The sequence below is a fragment of the Truncatella angustata genome (genome assembly GCF_020726525.1).
Source record: "Truncatella angustata strain MPI-SDFR-AT-0073 chromosome Unknown BKA67scaffold_2, whole genome shotgun sequence".
In the NCBI taxonomy this organism is placed as follows: domain Eukaryota; kingdom Fungi; phylum Ascomycota; class Sordariomycetes; order Amphisphaeriales; family Sporocadaceae; genus Truncatella; species Truncatella angustata.
Genome location: NW_025763382.1, coordinates 2,548,774 through 2,568,124, shown reverse-complemented (window position 1 = coordinate 2,568,124; position 19,351 = coordinate 2,548,774). Strand labels below are relative to the sequence as shown.

General features: G+C 50.8%; 6 protein-coding genes across 6 annotated transcripts; 1 reads left to right on the top strand and 5 right to left on the bottom strand.

Moving 5' to 3' along the window:
• Window positions 1-851: 851 nt before the first annotated feature.
• On the bottom strand, window positions 852-4,354 carry BKA67DRAFT_176230 (uncharacterized protein). Its single transcript, XM_046095250.1, has 5 exons — window positions 4,061-4,354; window positions 3,818-3,984; window positions 3,430-3,752; window positions 1,041-3,370; window positions 852-992 (listed from the first exon to the last, which is right to left on the bottom strand). Exons 1-5 carry the CDS (start codon window positions 4,245-4,247, stop codon window positions 889-891), a joined length of 3,111 nt encoding a protein of 1,036 aa, XP_045961191.1. The 5' UTR covers window positions 4,248-4,354; the 3' UTR covers window positions 852-888.
• Window positions 4,355-7,231: 2,877 nt separating this feature from the next.
• BKA67DRAFT_600400 (uracil-DNA glycosylase-like protein) lies at window positions 7,232-9,130 on the bottom strand. The gene is made up of 2 exons (XM_046105323.1): window positions 8,464-9,130; window positions 7,232-8,332 (listed from the first exon to the last, which is right to left on the bottom strand). The coding sequence occupies exons 1-2, from the start codon at window positions 8,832-8,834 to the stop codon at window positions 7,522-7,524; spliced, it is 1,182 nt and encodes a 393-aa protein (XP_045961190.1). The 5' UTR covers window positions 8,835-9,130; the 3' UTR covers window positions 7,232-7,521.
• Window positions 9,131-9,466: 336 nt separating this feature from the next.
• BKA67DRAFT_553825 (mitochondrial carrier domain-containing protein) lies at window positions 9,467-11,401 on the bottom strand. Its single transcript, XM_046101935.1, has 2 exons — window positions 10,953-11,401; window positions 9,467-10,885 (listed from the first exon to the last, which is right to left on the bottom strand). Exons 1-2 carry the CDS (start codon window positions 11,131-11,133, stop codon window positions 9,729-9,731), a joined length of 1,338 nt encoding a protein of 445 aa, XP_045961189.1. The 5' UTR covers window positions 11,134-11,401; the 3' UTR covers window positions 9,467-9,728.
• BKA67DRAFT_553823 (uncharacterized protein) lies at window positions 11,393-13,729 on the top strand. The gene has a single exon (XM_046101934.1). It carries the CDS (start codon window positions 11,851-11,853, stop codon window positions 13,426-13,428), a length of 1,578 nt encoding a protein of 525 aa, XP_045961188.1. The 5' UTR covers window positions 11,393-11,850; the 3' UTR covers window positions 13,429-13,729.
• Window positions 13,730-14,707: 978 nt separating this feature from the next.
• On the bottom strand, window positions 14,708-15,389 carry BKA67DRAFT_688329 (uncharacterized protein; the record flags this gene model as incomplete). The annotated part of the gene is made up of 1 exon (XM_046109070.1): window positions 14,708-15,389. Exon 1 carries the CDS (start codon window positions 15,347-15,349, stop codon window positions 14,708-14,710), a length of 642 nt encoding a protein of 213 aa, XP_045961187.1. The 5' UTR covers window positions 15,350-15,389.
• A 1,020-nt stretch (window positions 15,390-16,409) lies between these two features.
• BKA67DRAFT_655253 (uncharacterized protein) lies at window positions 16,410-18,878 on the bottom strand (the record flags this gene model as incomplete). Its single annotated transcript, XM_046106725.1, has 1 exon — window positions 16,410-18,878. One exon carries the CDS (start codon window positions 18,876-18,878, stop codon window positions 16,410-16,412), a length of 2,469 nt encoding a protein of 822 aa, XP_045961186.1.
• Between the last annotated feature and the right edge of the window lie 473 nt (window positions 18,879-19,351).

Sequence of the window (19,351 nt, the reverse complement as noted above, 5' to 3'; positions counted from 1 at the left end):
ACATGCCAACATACTGAATATTAATTCATGAATCAGCAAGCATATACACCTTGTAGGAGTATAATATGTTAGCCTAATAGGATGTTCAATGCAGGATTCGTGGCCTTATCAACGATGAATTTCAAGATTCTACCTTGACTAACCTTTTAAGAGTTGAAGTTTTGGGATTTCTTCCTAGTCTAGGTTTTGTCAGCCTCTTTATTTGGTGTAGAACAAATCCCTTGCGGTTGGTTGCCACGTCCACGATCCAATTGTTTTAGAGTAAGTTTGCCCAAGACTTCAGCTGGAAACACCAGGTCATTCCCAATAGCAAGAATGGCAGACACAGGCCAACAACTTCCATTGGGTAAAGGTACCTCAACTATTAGGCAACTGCCCTACACGCAATAATGATATCTCCCATCCCCTCGTCGGCATTAGCCCCAAGCCGTCAATGCATGAGTCCTGAAATCAGGAACAACCAATCACCGGAGACGAATAGTCCTGAAAGACTCCAGTCTATCGGTAAGCTTGAAGGATTAGGCGCAATATTATCCATTGGAGAGCATGCGGCGCAGAAATGTATCGGTTTTCAACAAAACCAAAAGAGCGCAAAGGTACTGAACTCGGGAGAACTTATGTGACAGAAAGTGACAAATTTGCTTGCTGGCAAAAACAAAAGCTCGAAAATTCTTCTAGTGGTATCATAGGAATTAAAGTGAAGGAAGAACAAGCTAGGCGTATTAGGGGTTGGTGGAAATGCGGTGGGAAATACTACCGAAAATGGCAGACAAAAAGACGACATTCGAAGGCCATTACGTGGTGTTTCCCATGAGGAGTCGACAATAGTTCCGATGAACGCCGCTCCTAAATTGCATCAAATTTGGCGTTGTCCTCAAAAATTCGTCCCTAGCGTCTCGGAGGCGTTCGACTACCTGGTGCAGTTGTACCCTCCATGTTGCCTGTCAATTCAGCCACGCGGGCCTTGATGCGAGCAACACGACTTTCGATTGCTTTGAGGAATTAGCTTAGTCCCTTTCATAGATCGAGAATTTACTCACTCTCCTCACCACTAGTGTTGTCGTCATCGTCAGTTGTTTTACTATACCCGCCCCTGCTCTGCTCTTCGCTTTGCCGAGCTCGAGCCGCTGCATTCTGGCGAATTTGTGCCCATCGGTCCTGCATAGGAACTGTAGGTGAAGGCGCAGCTTGTTCCTCTGTATCTGAAGAGATGGACTGAGGACTGTGATTGGTCGTGTGGCGGGCAATGGGGGGAGGTGTGGCATCGTCCTCGCTATATTCATCTCCAGGCACAAATGCAGGCTGGTCTGCTAACGGCCCTTGATCAAAACGTGAGAACTCGTGGTGCGCTTCATGTGCGTCAGCCGTGTCAACACGCGATAAATCATCGTCGATGGAGGCCTCGTATGCTGGCTCCGGCACGGGTGGAGAAGCTGGTGAGTGAACAAACTCCAAATCTTCAGGCTGCTCCGCAGGCGTAACGAAATCCGGTTCTTCAGGTCGATTAACGGCTGTTTCAGACGGGATAGGCTGGAGTCGTCGTTGAGAAGCAGCTGCAGGCTGTTGTGCGAGCATTGCATTCAAATCGTTGGAAGCATTCTCTGGAAGCTTAGATGAGCGGTTTCGACGACTGAAGAGTTTACGGAGACCACCGCTCGCCTTTTTCTCGTCTTTGTGGAGTTTCTTGGGCTTTTGATCATGGCTGTGCCCCGGCTCTGGTGACAGCAAAGTCTCACGTCCTGCTTCAAAAGAATTCTCTTGAGGCGGAGGAGGTAGTGGAGAGTTGCGCCCCGTGGGAGGTAATGGCGAGTTGCGTCCCGTAAGTCCCGTTCTTTCCGCAGGGTGAATGTTGCGTTCGGGATCGAAAGGTCTTTCTGGTTCGGCAGGATGCTCCACTTCTTGCATGGGTACTCGAGGCTCTAGGACTGCAGGTGCTTTCGAAGTGACCGGCGAAGTAATTGAAGGGGACTCCTCGGGTACCTCGGGGTAATGCGCACCATTTGTAGGGGTCTCCCCGTTCTCTGAATAACCGTTTGTCTGCATGGTAGCCTGGCCCAGGCCCCGACCAGCATTCACGTTGCCCAGGTAAGCTTCACGAATAGCGTCCTTGTCGTATTTATTTGCCCATTTCATTGCCGGCGAAGCTTCTTTCATGATAACAGGCTGCATTGTGAGAACACTGTTAGTCTTCTCCTTCATGACTTCTGTATCTGTTCGCCCACGTCGCTGTGGCAAAGGCTTGTACTGCTCCTGGGCTTCCCTTCTTTGAAGCTGCAGTGCTGCAGCCTGAATCTTGGCCTGCTGGTCCGGTCCAATACTGGTCTTGCTCAACCCAGCCCCCACAGTTGCGCTTGGCTTCAGCCGGTCATTCTTGTCGTGGCCCTTTTTCCCAGTTGACTTAGAACGAGAAACGCCCTTGTTTCGTCTGGTCCAACTGAAGAAGCCCTTTTTCTCGGCGATATAAGCATTGGCGTCCGGTTCAGCGGCGGCACCCTTTACTGTTTCTTCCATAATCAACCATCTGCCAGAGCGAATGACAGTCTCGATGATAGCACAGCGGCCAAAGGCGGCCTTTCGTTCTGGGGTCTCCTCGGGGGCCAAACTGCTCATCCATACCCACCAAAACGCATCGTCGAAGTCGAACATGTTAATGCTCGCCAACTCACCAGGCTCCAGCTGTTGATTGGACTCTAGACGCGGCCTGTGCGACTGTGAGCTGCGCTGTCGGAGGTTTGCATCAATTGGCGGTAAAACCTTGTCAGGGGGTAGCAGACTCGTAGGGCTGTTTGGCGAATCATCTACGAATCCGGAAGACAAAAAATCCGCCCAAGATGGTGTCGTTGGCCTGGCGCCACCTAGTCCTCCGGAGGCAGGTGTCGTCCTCAGACCCCGGGGTTGCTGACTTTTTGGCGCTTCGTCCTCGACGTCGTCTTCGTCCAAGGAGCCGGCGAAGCCTATATCCTCAAAGCGAGACCAAGATGCATCTCTCAGCCCCGTAGACACCTTAGAACTAGAGACTTGTGATTGATTTGCGAGGGAAATGGCCTTGAGGACTCTACGGCACTCTTCTGTAAGGGCCCGAACGGGATCCTCGTACTCGGAATACTCGTAAAGCGCCCTGTCGCTATCGCGATATTGGAAGTGATTGGCGCGTCGCAAAAGCGCGAATGGAGTCGGTGATACAGTATCGACAATCATGTTGACCCTGTATGTGGAGGACTGCATCAAAGATGGGGTTTGTGGAGGGTACTCGGTTTCGTGCAGGAGTTTCTGCAAGGACCGAGGCAGCATGGAGATCCCACCAACAACAGTCTCAGGACCTAAAGATCGGAGATATGCGAAGAACAGATGGGTGGTGGCATCGGCAGCCCTGCATCAAGTCAGAAACGTGAGAACCTGATATATCGCATGGCGCAAAGGATTACATACCCGAGCCAGAACTTGTAACCACCGTCAAATCCATTGCCAGTGTCCTTGTATTCGAACGCCCACCAGGACGCCATGCGAGAGAGCTTGCGGCCTCCGAAGCCGTTTGACTTGCCGTGGGCTGCAACGGCAGACATGAGGTCAAAATAGTCGAATATGATCTTAGACCGCGCATCGTTATCCACGCTCAGTGGGATGAATGTGGTGAAAGCATTGCGCGCCATATTTGAGTCCGACTCTCCGACTTTGAAGAGCTCGTATGCATCCCATCCAACCACGCCACCCTGAATGCGACTCCAGCACCATTTGATAACGCCGGAAATGACCTATGCAACATTAGCATGCTGCCGGCAAACCCTGACTAGTAGGAACCCAAATTGCTGCAACATACCATGGGCTCGGTCATGCGCAACTCCTGCGCCAGAGCTTCCCCTCGTAAGTTATGGCTGGCATCGAAGAAATGTCGGATGAATATGCGCACGGCGCTTGGATCCGAAGTTGGTCTGAATGGTAACAGAAGAAAGGGATGATCGAGTGCTGGTTTATGCGACGAGTTAGCTTCCAGCACCGCAAGAGAAGAGTGCCATCAGTCGTATTATTCTCCACGAAGCGTTCAGGTTCAGTGATATCATACCCCTTGACTTTAGTTCCTCAGTGCAGCGCCTAACCAATTCCACAACCTCCTCGGGCTCAACTTCAGTTCGCGTATATGCATCGTCCCATCGTGGCTTCGAGGGCAGCTGGCTTGTGAGGTCGGTGAGACCGGCACCCTTCTTGGACTTCCCATCCTTGCCCCTTATCCGAGAGAAGAGGCTCGGCATTGTGGCACTGACGCTTCGCAGCGGGTGTATGCAATGATTTTTCGGCTTGTTGGCATACAGGACAAACCAAGAAAGAACAGTAGACTAGCAATTGGGGAGGGGCTGCGATCGGATGTAGTGTGGAAAAAGAAAGAAGTCGTGGTTCAAGGTCGTGAAGCTGTTCAAGGTCGCGAACGACATGTGTGGGGGGGAGGCGTTTGGTCTTTTTCGGGTATCAAAAAATAATTTCGAGAGGTGTTCGAATCGGGACAAGCAAGCTGCTACAATCCCTGCGATTCGAAAGGATATAAACGAGCGGTAGTTGGATCAGTGAAATGGGCCAATGAGGGTATCTGATGTCTGCAGAAGAAAGAAGGAAGGGAAAAGTCGCGGGAAAAACACCAGCGCGTGATATCGTGGAGAAGGATGCTGCTGGACAGGACATAAAAAGGCAGACCGGCGATTGACAAGGCAATAACGATGGTGATCACGGAGCAGCGAGTCGGAAAACGACTGACTTGGCCTTGAGTCTGGAGTCTTGCGACTTGACTCGATGAGGATTAAATCTCAGGGGTTCAAGGACGCCCCCCATCCGTCTCTGGGCTCAAGCAATCTGGGATGGTCACAACATGAAAAAGACGGCCTCTGATTACATTACAGGGTTGGGTTCCATGGAAATCCTGGGTGGCTTTCCCTGGCCCCTTGTGCCTCGTCCCCTGCTGCATTCGCGCATCAAGTGCGACGGGTGGGTTGATGCAAGCCGCACTTAATATCATTAATGCCCAACTGGGCAAGGCCACAAAAGTTTAGTGTTGCCATCAATCAACGACAGGTCCATTACCCGCTGTAATCTGCACGTCTAGTACCTGGACGATTTGCCGCCATCAATTAAAGCTCCAGAAAGTTTAGGAGCTTTGACCTTTTGGAAATTGGAGGAGCTCTTGTCCAACCACTATTAGTACATCCCTCCAGAACCAACACACCATGCAAATCATTCAATATTTCAGCATCGCATCGCATTGCATCGCATCAAATCACATCACAGCGATATGCACGCTCAAGGGTTCTGCACATTGGATTTGATCAATCAAGTCTTGAAGTTATATTGTCCTTGTTCCTGTCCTCACACTGCAGAATCTATCCCATACAGCCATGCGTCTGTGTCGTCTCCCACAATGTTCCCCCGTACTTATAAAGCTGCAACATATCCCACGTGGAGGGGCAGCTTCGTCTGTTTGCTTGCTTTGCCTCGAACACGAATCGTTTGGGGATGTCTTCAGACTTCCGAGACGACTCTGCCCAGCACCATCCCAGCGCCGACATCTTGCCATGCCATGCCCTGCCGTGCCCAGGGACTGAGCCGGATAGCCATTACATACAACGAGCGTGTCGTTGTCAGGCACAATCTCATCTTAACTTACAAGACTGGGGGAAGGTCGCGTCACCCCGGTATTCCCCAATTTTCTCCAACTCTGTTGTGCTACCAAATATCTCCCGATGCAGTAGGTTAGTAGGTATTCAGAGTCAACACAACTTCATCTCCCACTGGTCTCGGAAAGACATTCATTCTCGCGCCGTGCTCGGTGTCGAAAAGATTACAGTGCTCCTTTCACAGCTGACCCAGCTTTTGGAATCCACTGGATGTTATTTCTGCACGGCACCACTCTAAACTTTTGCCAGCATGGCTATGCATGAAGCACCAACCCATCAGCTCAACCTTAGCCAACTTCCAGCAATGCGATTGGCTTTTAGCTAACCACTCACTTGACCGCACTTTCACATCTGATGAGTTGTCAACCACGCGAGAAACTCTTGCAACCTAAACCTATTTGACGGGCCGCTACCTTGGCTGAACCTAACCACAGAAGTCTTCGACTCGCTATACTCTGCCACTCAAACCTCCTTCTCCCTCCTCTTCGATTTAGCTGCGTATATCTTGGTCCAACGCTTGTGCCTCTGTCCCACGCCGCATGCTATACCCAGCGGGGGGTCATACAGCGGTGGCTTGACTTGTTGCATGAATGTCACTCAAGGTACCTACAAGCTAGCTGACAGCCTTGACTGTTCAACTAGGTCCAGCGCTACTGCTGCTTGAAACAAATGTCCGAGACCCTGTACCCGCGAGTATCACCGAAAGCCATTGCTGAGCTTGATCAGTAAATGCGCAAGATGATCGTTGTCCCACAACGAGGACTCTTCGTCCATGACATTGCAAGGAGTCCGATATCTGAGTCAGCGGTATCCAGCCCGAAGCGGAGCAGTACAACTGTCTGGGTTGGCCAGGTACTCCGTACATGGTCGCCCAGCCGTCTCCACATCTCCACTTTCCGACTGTGGGTTTGATGCTGGACCAAGATCGGATGAGTCTCGACCCGGATGGTAACGATGATCTTTCATGGCCGAGCAATGCTTTCAAACAATAATAATAAAACACACGATTCGGTTGATATTTCCTGCTGCCCTCGTTCTTGAGTGTCTACCTGATCTGCAACAAACCATCTAGTCTAGACTGGACCATCATACGGGCCTGGACACATGTACGTTCTCTGACCGAATTTGTGTTGCGGAATTAAATTGTGTGGTTCTCGGGACGTGTATACCTTGTATGACACTTCATAACATCAGTGACACTTCACCGTGTTTCCGTGATACAATGCTCTACTCTGTCCGACTTGTGCGTCTTCGTCGAGAAAGGGGTATCTGTGGCACAGGTAGAATGGGGCGTAACAATGTGGTTGGACTAACAATTAGCATTATTGCCGAATGACTATATCGTACAGTAAACGGCTGTTGCCCACGTCGAACGACTCTCCCTCGCTTGAAATATCTGTTCAGTTCTTTGCTGGCTGATAAGACCAAAGCCCCTTGCCAGTGATTTTTGCTCGGGTGACATGATCCATAGGCATACTATATACAGTAGCTACGAAGAGTAGTATGTATGACACAGGCATGCAATGCTTCAAACGAGATAGCAACAATCCACAGGTCTACCTCACTTCTCCCGTAAAGAGAAAAAGTATAAAATAAAACAAAAGCGTGTCATTCATTGCTACTTTTATTTTGTCCGATGACCAACATCGCAGCTAAATCCGGTACGCGAACTCGTTCCTGTGCTTTTATACAACTAGAATGCCAAGCAGCATGCCCCTGAAAAGACCGTGTCGCGGCAAAAAAAAAGAAAATGCTGCCAAACCATAATTCCATCATGGGCTCAGAGAACTGTAAAATGAAAAATGTCCAAGTACGCCGACCTGTTTTCAACATACTTCAGAAATCGTGATCATGAGCGCGTATATCACTTCTCCTCTCCATCGACCTCGGCGGTTCCGTCCTCGCCCTCCTCTTCCAGGGCCTCGCTCTTCTCCGTGACACCCTCGCTATTCTTCGCCTCCTTAACCTCGCCGGCCACCACAACGGGGGGCGGCATCTCCTCCTTGGCCTTCTCCTTGTCCGCCTCGCTGGCACCGTTGGTGAGCTTCTCGCCATTCTCGCCCTTCTCGGCCTCGGACTCCGGCTTGTTGGACTCAGGCGGCTCCTGCTTCTTGAGGTCCTTGGCCTTGGGCACGAGGTCCCAGTCGATCTCGCTGCCCTCGCCGTAGCGCGTGACAAGCCAGTCGTTGGCCTTGCGGAAGTGGCCGCAGTCGAAGAAGCCCCTCGACGCGCTCAGGGGGCTCGGGTGGACGCTGGTGAGCACCAGGTGGCGCTTCTTGTCGACCTTGACGACCCGCTTGCCGGCCGGGGTGCCCCAGGCCATGAAGACGACGCCGCGCGTGCGCTTCTGGGCCACGAGGTCGATGACGCGCTGCGTGAACTTCTCCCAGCCCCGGTTCGCGTGGCTGTTGGGCTCGTGCGCACGCACCGTGAGGCACGTGTTGAGCAGCAGGACGCCGCGGTCCGCCCAGGGCGTCAGCAGGCCGCCCTTGTTCGGCGGGGGCACGAAGGACGGGTAGTCCTTCTTCAGGCATGTGTACATGTTCCTAAGGGACGGCGGCGCGGGTGTCGGCGGCCGCACCGAGAAGGCGAGGCCGTGGGCTTGGTTGACGTTGTGGTAAGGATCCTGGCCGAGGATCACGCATTTCACAGTGTGGAAAGGTGCGTGACGGGACCTGCGAGAGGATATGTTAGCTACTATTCAGGGTGTGCAAGCTGCATGCGTAGATTGCCTCGTCCACAATCCAAGTGCGGCACGTGGCTTTGCTTTGGCGACGAACTACATCCTGGGGAAGGGAAGCCATACCAGGAGTATATATCCTCTTTTGGAGGGAAGATCTTCTTGGCGCCAGCCATCTCTCTGTCTAGGAACCGCTTCAGGTCCAAAAACTCCTTGCTCGTGACTTCATCCTTGAGATGTGCCAGCCAGCTCTCGTCTAGTGTATCGATCTCGAGCTGCAGCAGCTTCTTGTGCTCGTCTGTAAGGCTGGATACCCATTTCTCCTTGTTGAATTTAGGGGCGGGAGCCTCGAGTGCCGGGGAAGAGCCATGTGTCGAGGAGGAGACCACCTTGGGGGCACCGAAGAATGATGTGATGCTTGCGTTTCCATTGGTCGTCTTGGCCTTTTTACTTGCGTCCATGCTCGATGGAGCTTTACGTTTGAGATTGGAAGACATGGTGTCTGTCCTTGCGGTCGTCGAGGTGGAGCGGGTGCGATATCGGGTTGCAGGATTTCGTACAGTAATTACTTGCACGAGGACTAGTGCTGTGCAAAGTCGAGGACTGATCTGATAGTGTAGTGCAGGGCTGGAGGCAATGGCCGAAAAACGTCTTGGGAACTGAATCTTGGCAAGTCTGTGATGTGATGATTTCAAATCTGAAACATTGAATTCAATTGATGAGAATTTGCGGTTTACACAAATATTAGTATCCAGTCGGGAAGCCTTGTCGGTGAAGGCTGGCTAAGTTGGACGCGCACGCGTAGCCCTCTAGGTTAATAAGTTCGCGTCACGGCCCTTGCATGACCTCATCGCTGATGTCCTTTACATCTACGAGGCTAATTGGTCAATCCGGAGGCGGGAGCCCTACGTTGCAGTAGCTGCAAACTCAAAATACAGTGGTTGTTTCGACTGGCTCGCAAAGCAAGTAATAACCAATTTCATCACCATCTATCCCGTATGAGCGAGCCCCAAAACCCAGCAGTGGGCTCCTGCGGTCTGATCAAGCGCGGCCCCCGTCAAGGTCGGATTTCATGTCCCACTTACTGTACTAACCTAGACTACATGGGTTTCAAAGCATTGGACGAGTATCGATCTGCATTATCGTTTAATTCTCTCTTTGCGAGGCTTTGTAGTATAAGCCCCACGCGTTCATGCTCTTAATAGTATACAGGCCATTGCACCAACTACTCTTCTATGTGATTTTCCGCTATAATCGCCAAGAAACGTCTACTGTTTACTTTTCCGGCCAGAGACTGCGCCAAGAGTAGGTATCATAATACAATCAAAACGCCTGCCAATGCAAATGTATAGTGAGCGGCGAAACATGTCGTGAAATCAAAGCTCGCCGGCCTAGTCTCCTCTCTGCTTCTTCTGCTTCTTCGTCGCCTTTTCGTTGATGCTCCTGAATGCTCGCTTTCCGACTTCGTAACTGCTGATCATGATGGCGCAACTAGGCGCAATTTTTAGTGTCCTTGGTATCCAGCCTTTCCATAACCCTGCAACACCTTCCGTCTTGACTATATGCCAGAGCAGCTCGGTCATGGACTTTTGTCGTGGTGCTGCTGCTTTCTCTCCGTTGCCAACAGCCTTCTTGGCTGAATCCCTGAACACCTGCGTGCGGGTCTTGCCGACGTCGAACGGCATAGTAGCAACAGATGCAACTGAACCAGAAACGGCACCTGCGACGAAACTGTCGACGAATGTCGCCGTGTGATTCTCTTGGCTCTGCGATCGGCTTCTAGCCCTCTGGCGTGAGCCGTTCTCTCTCTCGACTGATCGTCCGCGGCGCTCCTCGCGCATGTCTGTAAGCTTGCCTCTTATTGTTTCGTAGCCCCACCAATACATGCCCGAGAAGGGTACATCTCGCCAAAGGGTCAAGTTGAGGCCTCGCCATAACGAGCGAGTGCCATGTTCGGCCACCATTTCCTTCATGCTGTTCATGGTGTTGGCGAAATGGCCGGTTGTTGTAGAGCCTGACGTCGCCTGCATTCGCGTTCGGAATAATTCGATGGGGCCAATGGCAGTGGCGGCGAGGATTCGGGCAAGCGAGCCACCAAGAAGCGGCGCATATCCATCCGACTTCAATTTGCTGATCGGGCTCGCTTCATTGTACCTAAGCCAGTCGTAACCGGTGAAGTAGATGATATTGGCGGGAACAGCCATGACTAGGGTCGGCGATAGGCCGCGCCACAAGGTTGTGATGCCCTCATTACGAGCGATCTTTTTCAGGCCATCAAATGTGGAGTTGAAGGCTCTCTTTTGCGTCTGCTCCACTGCACAATCACCTGCTGCGGTTGATCCTCCCAATGCGTCGATTCTAGGTCCAGCGACACAGAGCTCGGCGCTGTTGTTCATGAAAAACACCTCTCGGCAGCAAGCCGTGACCCCCAGATTCGATGGCCGGAAGGCGCTCGGCGAAGAAGCAGCAAGCTTGGCGAGATCGGCCGTGTAGGCGTGTGGCGTGCTTTGCGACTGAAGTCTTACTCTGACAACATCGAGTGGTGTGACTGTCGAGGGGAAAGTTAGCCCATCAAGGTCACGAAACCATGGCGAACTGGAATTTGAGGTACGCACCGAGTAGTGAAGTCACTAAGCTGCCAGAGATGGCCGAAATCATCTTCTGGCTGGCTGAAATGTCAATCACCTCGTCAACGCCGTCATCTTTAGAAGAGAGCATTGTGGCGCCTGCGAATGCATCTTCCGGAATGGATAATCTGTCGTGTTCTCGTCCGCCGTGTCTTTGAGATGCGGTCATTGTCTGGGGGAATCCCGGGTCTCCGGGATAGCCCTACGGTGCAGTTCCGAGTTCGATTTTAAATGAACGATCCGACTGGAATGGTACAGTAAAGTGAAGGGAGAGGATGGTGTTGGGTTATCGTGGGGATTTGGAGAATGTGGCTAGCATATCTGAACTTAGGGGGCGAAAGATCATGGTGATTTCAGACGGCTTGCAGCGATCGCGGCCAATTTTGCTCCAGAGCATTCTGCGCGTCATGAAAATCGGAGGGCCAACCAAAAAAAAAAAAAAGGCCGGGTTGTTACGGCATACATAACTTATCTGTCAGCTCCACCTTGCAGCTGAATATGCGGTACCTACATGGCCTACATGCCAACCTAAGCCTTTGAAGTTGCCCCAAAACGAGCCCTGGAGACCTTTGGACTCTCTGCGCTCCAGCTCTTTGAGAGAAACGCCTTTGTCGTCATTAGCCGGCCCGACCAATCGGGACCACTTCCATCATAGATAACGATAATCGCAGATAAACGGACATTATTACATAGATCTCACCGGATGACTCCTGACGTGCGACTTGCATATAACGAATCGTTCATCAATCGCAGGACTGTGAGGAATCCAGCCGAGTCTACAATAGAATCTCACTTGTAAATCCCCACCACATTCATTGAATTTTACCCCTAGACTAATAAGCCCATTACACTGTCCTAGACTACATATTGGATATTATATTTCACGATGGAGAAACCATCGGAGATACAGTCTGAGTTAGACAACTTCAGAGAACAGTGGCGTGCTGAGGTCTCGGCACGGTCCAAGAACGCACCACCACAGCAGGAGCAGGAGCAGCAGCATCAAGCTCGAGCAGGTCCCTCAAAGGCTCCGATTTCATTGATAGCGCCACCACGTAAAACTGATCATACTCATAAAAGAGTACCGTCGAAAGATACAACACATCATGACCATGAGGAAGATTACGTCCAGACTCATAACTTTGATGTTGACCCGCACAGGGGCAAGACCATCCAGTCCCGAGATGACACAGTAGAGCACGACAAAGAGCCAGAAACAGCACTTGAGTACTATGAGAAGGCGGTCGACAACGAAACGTCTGGCAAGCTGGGAGACAGTCTTAGTCTCTATCGAAAAGCCTACCGGATGGACAGCCGGGTCGACCAGGACTATCGCGACAAACACTTCCCAGGTGTTTGGAAGAAAAAGACGGCAGATGCGCAACCAGCTCAGCCCAATCCCTCAAATGCCGCTGTCACGGTGCCCAATACCGCTCATCATTCACAAGAAAGCGCCCCCGTCCTATCAATACCCGATCTCATTGCCAGTTTTGCCGGCCTAGGCGTCCAGGCTGCCCCGCCAGTGATTGAGGGCATGCCCCAGCCTCCATGTCCCATCTCTGAGTTGCCCGAAGAAATCTTGGTCCATATTCTTCGAGATGTGGCCGTTATTGATGTCGGTGATTTCATGCGTCTTTCCCGCGTCTGCAAGCGGTTCGCCTACCTTATCGCTACCCAGAGCCAGATTTGGCGACGAATCTGTCTTGGGGCCGAGTTTGGCTTTGGGGGCATGGTATACCACTGGCAACGAGGACATTCTTGGGAAGAACTCGATCCCAACCACGAGCTCGATGACGACACCGTCACCATGGGCGAGCTTTTCCAGCGACGCGCTGAAGAGAGTGAAGCGACAACCAATGCGCTCTACGGCTCGGTCTACCCATCCTGGCAACGCATGTTCCAACAACGACCACGAATCCGGTTCAACGGCTGCTATATAAGCACAGTGAACTATATTCGCACCGGTCATGCCTCTGGGAACCACATTACTTGGAACAGCCCCGTACATATAGTGACTTACTACCGCTATTTGCGTTTTTTCCGTGACGGCACCGTCATCAGCCTCCTCACCACTACTGAACCCACAGATGTGGTGCATCATCTGACCAAACCACTCTTACAACAGCACGCAAAGGGAGGTGCACCGCATCTTCCATCTGCCATTGTATCCAGAGCACTTAAGGGCCGTTGGAGACTTTCATCCTCCATCCACAACCCAGATGTGGCGCCCAATGAAGCAGAGGGTGAATTAGTCGTTGAAACTGACGGCGTTGACCCCAAATATATGTACCGTATGGAGTTCAGTATGAAGAGCGCGGGTAAGGCGCGAAACAACAAATTAAACTGGAAGAGTTTTTGGAGTTACAATAAGTTGACGGATGACTGGGGCGAGTTTGGGTTGAAGAATGACAAGGCGTTTTACTTCAGTCGGGTCAAGAGCTATGGCTTCAGTGGCGAACGATGAAGTTGATTATAGCCTCTTTTTCGTAGAAATCACTTCAATGACCGTCCGCTGCGGTTGGGTCTTATATCTAGGCATCCCGCATCCGTAAATGCAACTTTGAGGCTGGTGTCGGGTCCACATCGCATGAGGTCTTGCCAGTGGGTATGAGGTAAAAGTATTTGATCACCTAAATTCATACAATCCTCGTAATATGTTTTGAAAGCATGTTTGGATAAAAAAGAATCTCTATAACCAAAACAAAATTCGTGGGCTATTGATCATCACGTACTACGAGCCTTTGCGCAAGCTTGTAGGATTATTTAGTAGAGCTTCGCATCCTCCGAATTCTCTTCCTAGAATTTCCAAAGTACACTTTATCCCCCCACCAACTGACTTCGGCAGCTACGCACTGCCGACCTAGTGAGTACGTTCTTCTACTCGGGTCTAATCCCATTGGTGTCCTCGTGCTCTAAGCTTATAGCCTATTGATCATCTCTCACATTGACAAAAGACAATATGTTTCATAAAAAAGGCTGACGAGCCGATTGTGACCTAGATGTGTTGTCGATAAGATAGTCGCAAATTGAATTGAGCATGATTTTAATCAAACCCAAGGCATCATACGTTTACCGGTCTCAACATATCTTCCAGAGGCCTGGACTTGCCGTTTTGGACGTTCAAGATACTCGAGGAACAACTCCAGAGATTGAACCCGAATCTCGAGCCTATGCATTGCTGGCGTCTTTGAAGCTCTCCTTGGACGAGGGCAGCCGTCCGCTTCATCAGCAAAGGCGAGGGTCCGGCCGGTGGATACGTATCGTGTCCTCGTAACTTACAAGGGGTGATTGTAAAGTCCGGAGTGAGATCGCGCCCAAGCTTGATGTGCTCGAAACTAAGATCCAACTCGAGAATCTCAAACCCAGGAGGGATGTCGCTTTGGGGGAGAATCAGACTAGGAGCGACAAGATCTTCCTTCGCAAACTTGAGTATGAGTAAAGCTGGGTTGGACCAAAGAAGTTCATCAGTGCAACCAGAGAACAGAGAACGCAGTGCCGTTGCATAGATGTAGATCGGGCAAAGGGGAAGTGGTGATTGATGTACCTATGTAATACCTAGCATACAACAAAAACGTGCAGGCCAAATTCGCCGTCGCGATGACTGAGATCCAAGCAGACTCGAGAAACGTGTGTTATAATTGAATCTCCCTCATCGTCAGAATGTGCCTAGTAATTATGGTACTTTCACCTTTGATCTCTGACACATTCTTTACCCACTCCCCATCTCAGGCTGTATTATTTGACTAGCGCCCTGAAAACATATTTTCATAAGCCTGCTTGACATTGTACCCTCCTATGGGTCTACTGAGGCGACGCAAGCTATGACTGGAGCCACTGGATCGTAACATCTCTTCCAATACCACTGCAGGTGAAGATGTAGAGGGAAAGGATGTATCGTGGCGTGATTGCTTTGTAGGCTTTGCCTCAATCTCCTCGTCGATATCGCCCGTCGAATCACTATCATCCATAACCATAGTTGACGAAGATGGACTTCCCTTCTCCGGAGGTGTAGCCTCGTACTTGTCTTGCGAAGACGATGAACGTTGCTCGATCAGTGGCGCAAGCGACGTGTATAGCGCGGTACTGATATCATCATCGTGAATTGTAGGCTCCGCGCCCGGCCGACCAAGTTTCGGCTCCAAGAAACTGACGCAATTCTGAATGTTCTCGAGTTCGTCGTGGAGAGCTGTAGCCTCCTCCGCCTCCAACCTCTCCCAGACCTCTTCCACGCGTCTCTGGAGCTCCGGGGCTACTTCCTGGATCAAGTGTACCAAGGCGTGGTGTTTTCTTAGCTTCAAGCGGCTTTCACTCGCAGCTTTGAGGTTGCTGAGGTGCTGGTGGCGCAGCTTTTCGTCAAGGCGCATGATGCTGTTGTTGCCCGCCATCACAAAATAAGAGTGTTGCGATAAGTTGACGAAGACAAGGCTTGTTGCAAGACCGTTTGTCTAAATATCCAGTGAAATAACTGAAGGCTGTTGCCTGGCGAGCGCCCAAAAGCCAGTTTACCACGATTCTGTTGTTTCATTATTCCGTTAGGCGTCGGGAATATGGCATTATCCGCATCATTCCATTATCTGCTAGAAGTGAGTACTAGTGGAAATCGCGATCGTTTAAATAAGAGTAAACAAAATAGTGAGTTGGTGGTTCACACATCGTGTCATTATCTTTTCATGGGTCTTTGCATATGTAAGTTGGTGCAAAATTATGTTTACAGGCTGCAAACACGAATGCTGGTCCATTTGCACCACCAATTGTAGGCTGTCACAGTCGAAATACTTGCGGCAAACTCTTTCGTAACAACCTCGCACTTTCTCTCGCGACTTTCTCCTTCTAATATAACAACCAAGAGTTGGAATGTGGGATGAGGCACAGAGCATTGACCGTTGTATTTGTAATATCTGATTCAAATTCTAATTGACCCTCGCTTAACTCCGTGCTATGAAACCAAGGCTATGCGCGTAAATCCTTATATATCGGATCACGTATGATACATTACACATTGAAAGGCTTTTGTGCTTCTTACCAATTGTCTTCTTGTGGTCTTATTTGAGATTGCTCCACCATTTTGATCCATCCTGGCCCCAGTCCTTAACCTAGTCGCATCACTGCTCCTAACTTGGTAGTTTTCCTTCTCCACTAGCTTCGAGCATCTCTGCTATCCAAAAAATGATGTTGTCGCGTATGGGGTATCAAGTTATTAAAAATCGAGGCGCTGGCCTCGCGCGATAGGCGACAGAGTCGTGCTTAATATGGTATTTAGACCATGACAGCCTGGAGCTGTATGCCGAATTGTAGGATACACCGTTGTGTGTTACGATAAATCAAATTTGCTGACACCCGCGCCACAATATACGCGCAGATCCGTTGAAAGATATACCGGCATACCCAGGAGTTGAAAATGGACGAGTTCAGTTTTGTTGCGTTTCGGAAAATAGACGAGCTCGTCTAGTAGCCTCTGTATTCGTCCCTCTTTCGTCCGTCAAGATATTTGGGGCTTCGACCTTCATAATAAAGGTTAGGCGCCGGTTGCTGCTTTCTTGCCTCGAAAGCAGCACGCTCCTCTTCGTCAAGCGAGAATGCTTTCTTCAGCCAGCCGAAAGCACTTCTTTTCTTCTTCAAGGTCTTGCCTTCCGTATTCATAGTTGTCACATTACTCAACATGCTCATACCCATGGCTGAAGGCGCATTGCGTTGATGTTTAGCCTGCTGATACTGTGTAGCAGATGTATGAGGACGTTGAAAGGGAGGATGGCCAGAAGTCGATGTCCACGGTCGTTGTAATGGTGAGTGAGGACTTGCTTGCACAGGCCTGAAGTATTGTTGGTCGCTCAAAGGCGAAGGAATGGTGTGATGGAAAACGGGGGGCGATGGGAAGTCGTGGAGACTCTCAGCCGGTGGATAAAGGGGTGGACGGGACATGTCAGAAGTACAAGAATCGTGACGTTGGGTTTGGTGGGCATATTGGATCCGGGGTGACTGATCCGGAATCTGGATATGTTGTGCATATTGCACTCGAGGGGACTCATCGGGAACCTGGATTTCCTGTGCATGCTGCACTTGTGGAGATTGATACTTCGGACGGTTCATGCTCCGAGGAGGAATACGAATCGAATCAGGAGGAGCATTTCCCCTAAGCGATAACCTTTGCCTCAGGGACGTCCTCTTTGAAACCTCCTCCACCTGCGCTGGAGCTTCTTTAGGTGACTCGGGGGTGGGTGGATTGCGAATGGGCTGGTGGTCAACAGGCGGAGTGTAAACTAGCGCCTTTAATGGGGCCGGCTCAGCGGCAGGCGGAGTGTAAGTCAGTGATGTGAGGGGAGCCAGATCATTAGCAGGCGAATTGTGCGCAGGCTGGTCCTCAGCGGGCGGAGTGTAAGTTCGTGAGTCAAGAAAAACCGGCTCAGTGGCGGGCTGGCTATGCACCATGGGTGATGGCAATGGCGTAGGGGGTTGAGGGGTGTAGGTGCGTGGTTGCAGAACAAACAGTGTCTCTTCTTCCGCAATGGGACTTGGCCTCGAAGGCTCAATAGTCTCTTCGTCAGGCTCTGATGCAGTATCTATCTCCAAGATCAGACTTTCCTTTGGAAGGGAGCTCTGCAAATGTAGAGGTTTGAACTGAAAATCGGGCAGAGTATCCCGTACATTGGGAGACGAGGGTGGAGATTTCTGAGACGGACTCCTCGTTTCCGCAAGCATGGACTCTGTTCGAGAAGAAACAGATGTCGAATGAGCCCTGCTGGATGTTGATCTTTGAGATGATTTTCTTGAAGCTTGTGGGCTGATGACCGAAGTGCGTGAAGCACCCGCGGCTGGTCCAGAGAATGGTGTCACACTGAACTGCAAGGGCATTAAAGCACTGGCTCTTAATGAGAGCGAGTAAGCACCACTCATGGGGCTCACAGTTGTCCGCCTACTCACTTCACCTGCCCTCCGATCCATATCAGCCACCATTTGACCAAGTTTGATCAACTGATTGTCTAACATCGAGGCATTCTCTTGCAGGTCCACGAATGCTTTGTACCAACCCTCTGCGTTCCCCTTCATGGCATCGAAAATGTCAACCACGTCGGGCCTCGCGGTCTTCCAAGGCTGGTTTTGCTGGTCGCCCAAGTACACGGCAAATTCCTTGGTGGCCTTCAGGCCCTCTTCGACATCATCTAAACTTCCCTCAAGTGCTGCGGATGTCCGGCTGACGATGTGCTCAATCTTCTCGTTGCCTGTAACTATTTGCAGTCTGAAGGCGCGATCCTCCAACATTTTCTCAAAGGTAGAAATATTTTGCATAGGTAACTTCAAGAAATCAATTCGTTCTTGGATATCGTCCGTGGCCAATTTGACATCCTCCATAGTCACTTCGAGGAATTCGTCGACTTCATCGATATGACCCTGCAGGATATTCACAACTTGAACATTGCTATTCGCGATTCCGTTGAGAAGAAGATAGACGCCGAATGAGATCTGCGCCATCAGCTTGGACAGTTCGTGGTGGATTTGTCCTGGTCGGTAGCGCCAGAAGTCATTGTATAGTTTGGCATCCTTCTCGGAGTCTATCAATCGTGCCCGACGTTCCTTGGCATCACCAAACCTTAACTTGGGTTTTGCAACTATAGGATCGGCGGTAGCTTCAACCAGAGATTCGGCAAAGGCTGATTGCAAAGCAGGGATTGGATGAAGCGGGACATTAGCGGCGGCATCTTTGGTTCTCTTCCGCATTGCCTCGCCCTCGTCTTCGTCTGCATCCTCGTCCTCGTCCTGCTCTATTGAATCGGTTCGTGACTCAGCTCTGGATGGGCCGCGGGGATGATGAGGGTCCCGAGGAGTTGGAGGCCCATCTTCATCTTCCGAGTCAGAGAGCATGAGAATTGACGTCTCATCCTGGTGTAGATATAATGGAAATCCAGCAGTGGAAGCCATGGTGCACAGCAAGTGTTGCCGGAGCGTGCAGTAAATTGAAGTTCTGCGGGTTTCCGAGCGTTAAGGCTGCCGTCCTAATCAAGGTTCGAGCTGGTCCAACTACTGCGTATGCAAGGGCAAGCGGGTTGATTCCCAACTGTCGGTAGAAAGGCCGCGACGTAGCTCATCAACGCCTAGTATTAAGACAAGCCACCGCCCGCTGCAACTTGCGAGTTGTCCAACGCAATGTGCCTTTACACGTTGTAATGTTGGTTGTTCCTCAATGTCGTACGCGCACGCTGCCCGGAGAACTGGTGTCGCAACACACCTCCTGGTGGCACGTGAGACCAAGACTAGACCGACAGACCGGTTCCTGACGGTTGCAGCCAACTGGAGTTGCAAACAGCCGCCAAAGACACAAATCTGCAGTGTTCGGAAGGTTCGGTGGCTGCGTGGCAGATTACTCGAGTTGTATCAATCGACAGATTCCTAGC

What these genes read in the sequence shown, in the direction of transcription:
- BKA67DRAFT_176230 (XM_046095250.1), bottom strand. Translation starts at nt 4,247, where the DNA reads ATGCCGAGCCTCTTCTCTCGGATAAGGGGCAAGGATGGGAAGTCCAAG. An exon ending in GGTTACAAGTTCTGGCTCGG is followed by an intron (nt 3,371 to 3,429) that starts GTATGTAATCCT and finishes GACTTGATGCAG; the next exon opens with GGCTGCCGATGCCACCACCC. An exon ending in CAACACTAGTGGTGAGGAGA is followed by an intron (nt 993 to 1,040) that starts GTGAGTAAATTC and finishes AATTCCTCAAAG; the next exon opens with CAATCGAAAGTCGTGTTGCT.
- BKA67DRAFT_600400 (XM_046105323.1), bottom strand. Translation starts at nt 8,834, where the DNA reads ATGTCTTCCAATCTCAAACGTAAAGCTCCATCGAGCATGGACGCAAGT. An exon ending in AAAGAGGATATATACTCCTG is followed by an intron (nt 8,333 to 8,463) that starts GTATGGCTTCCC and finishes ATCCTCTCGCAG; the next exon opens with GTCCCGTCACGCACCTTTCC.
- BKA67DRAFT_553825 (XM_046101935.1), bottom strand. Translation starts at nt 11,133, where the DNA reads ATGACCGCATCTCAAAGACACGGCGGACGAGAACACGACAGATTATCC. An exon ending in CTTAGTGACTTCACTACTCG is followed by an intron (nt 10,886 to 10,952) that starts GTGCGTACCTCA and finishes TCCCCTCGACAG; the next exon opens with TCACACCACTCGATGTTGTC.
- BKA67DRAFT_553823 (XM_046101934.1), top strand. Translation starts at nt 11,851, where the DNA reads ATGGAGAAACCATCGGAGATACAGTCTGAGTTAGACAACTTCAGAGAA.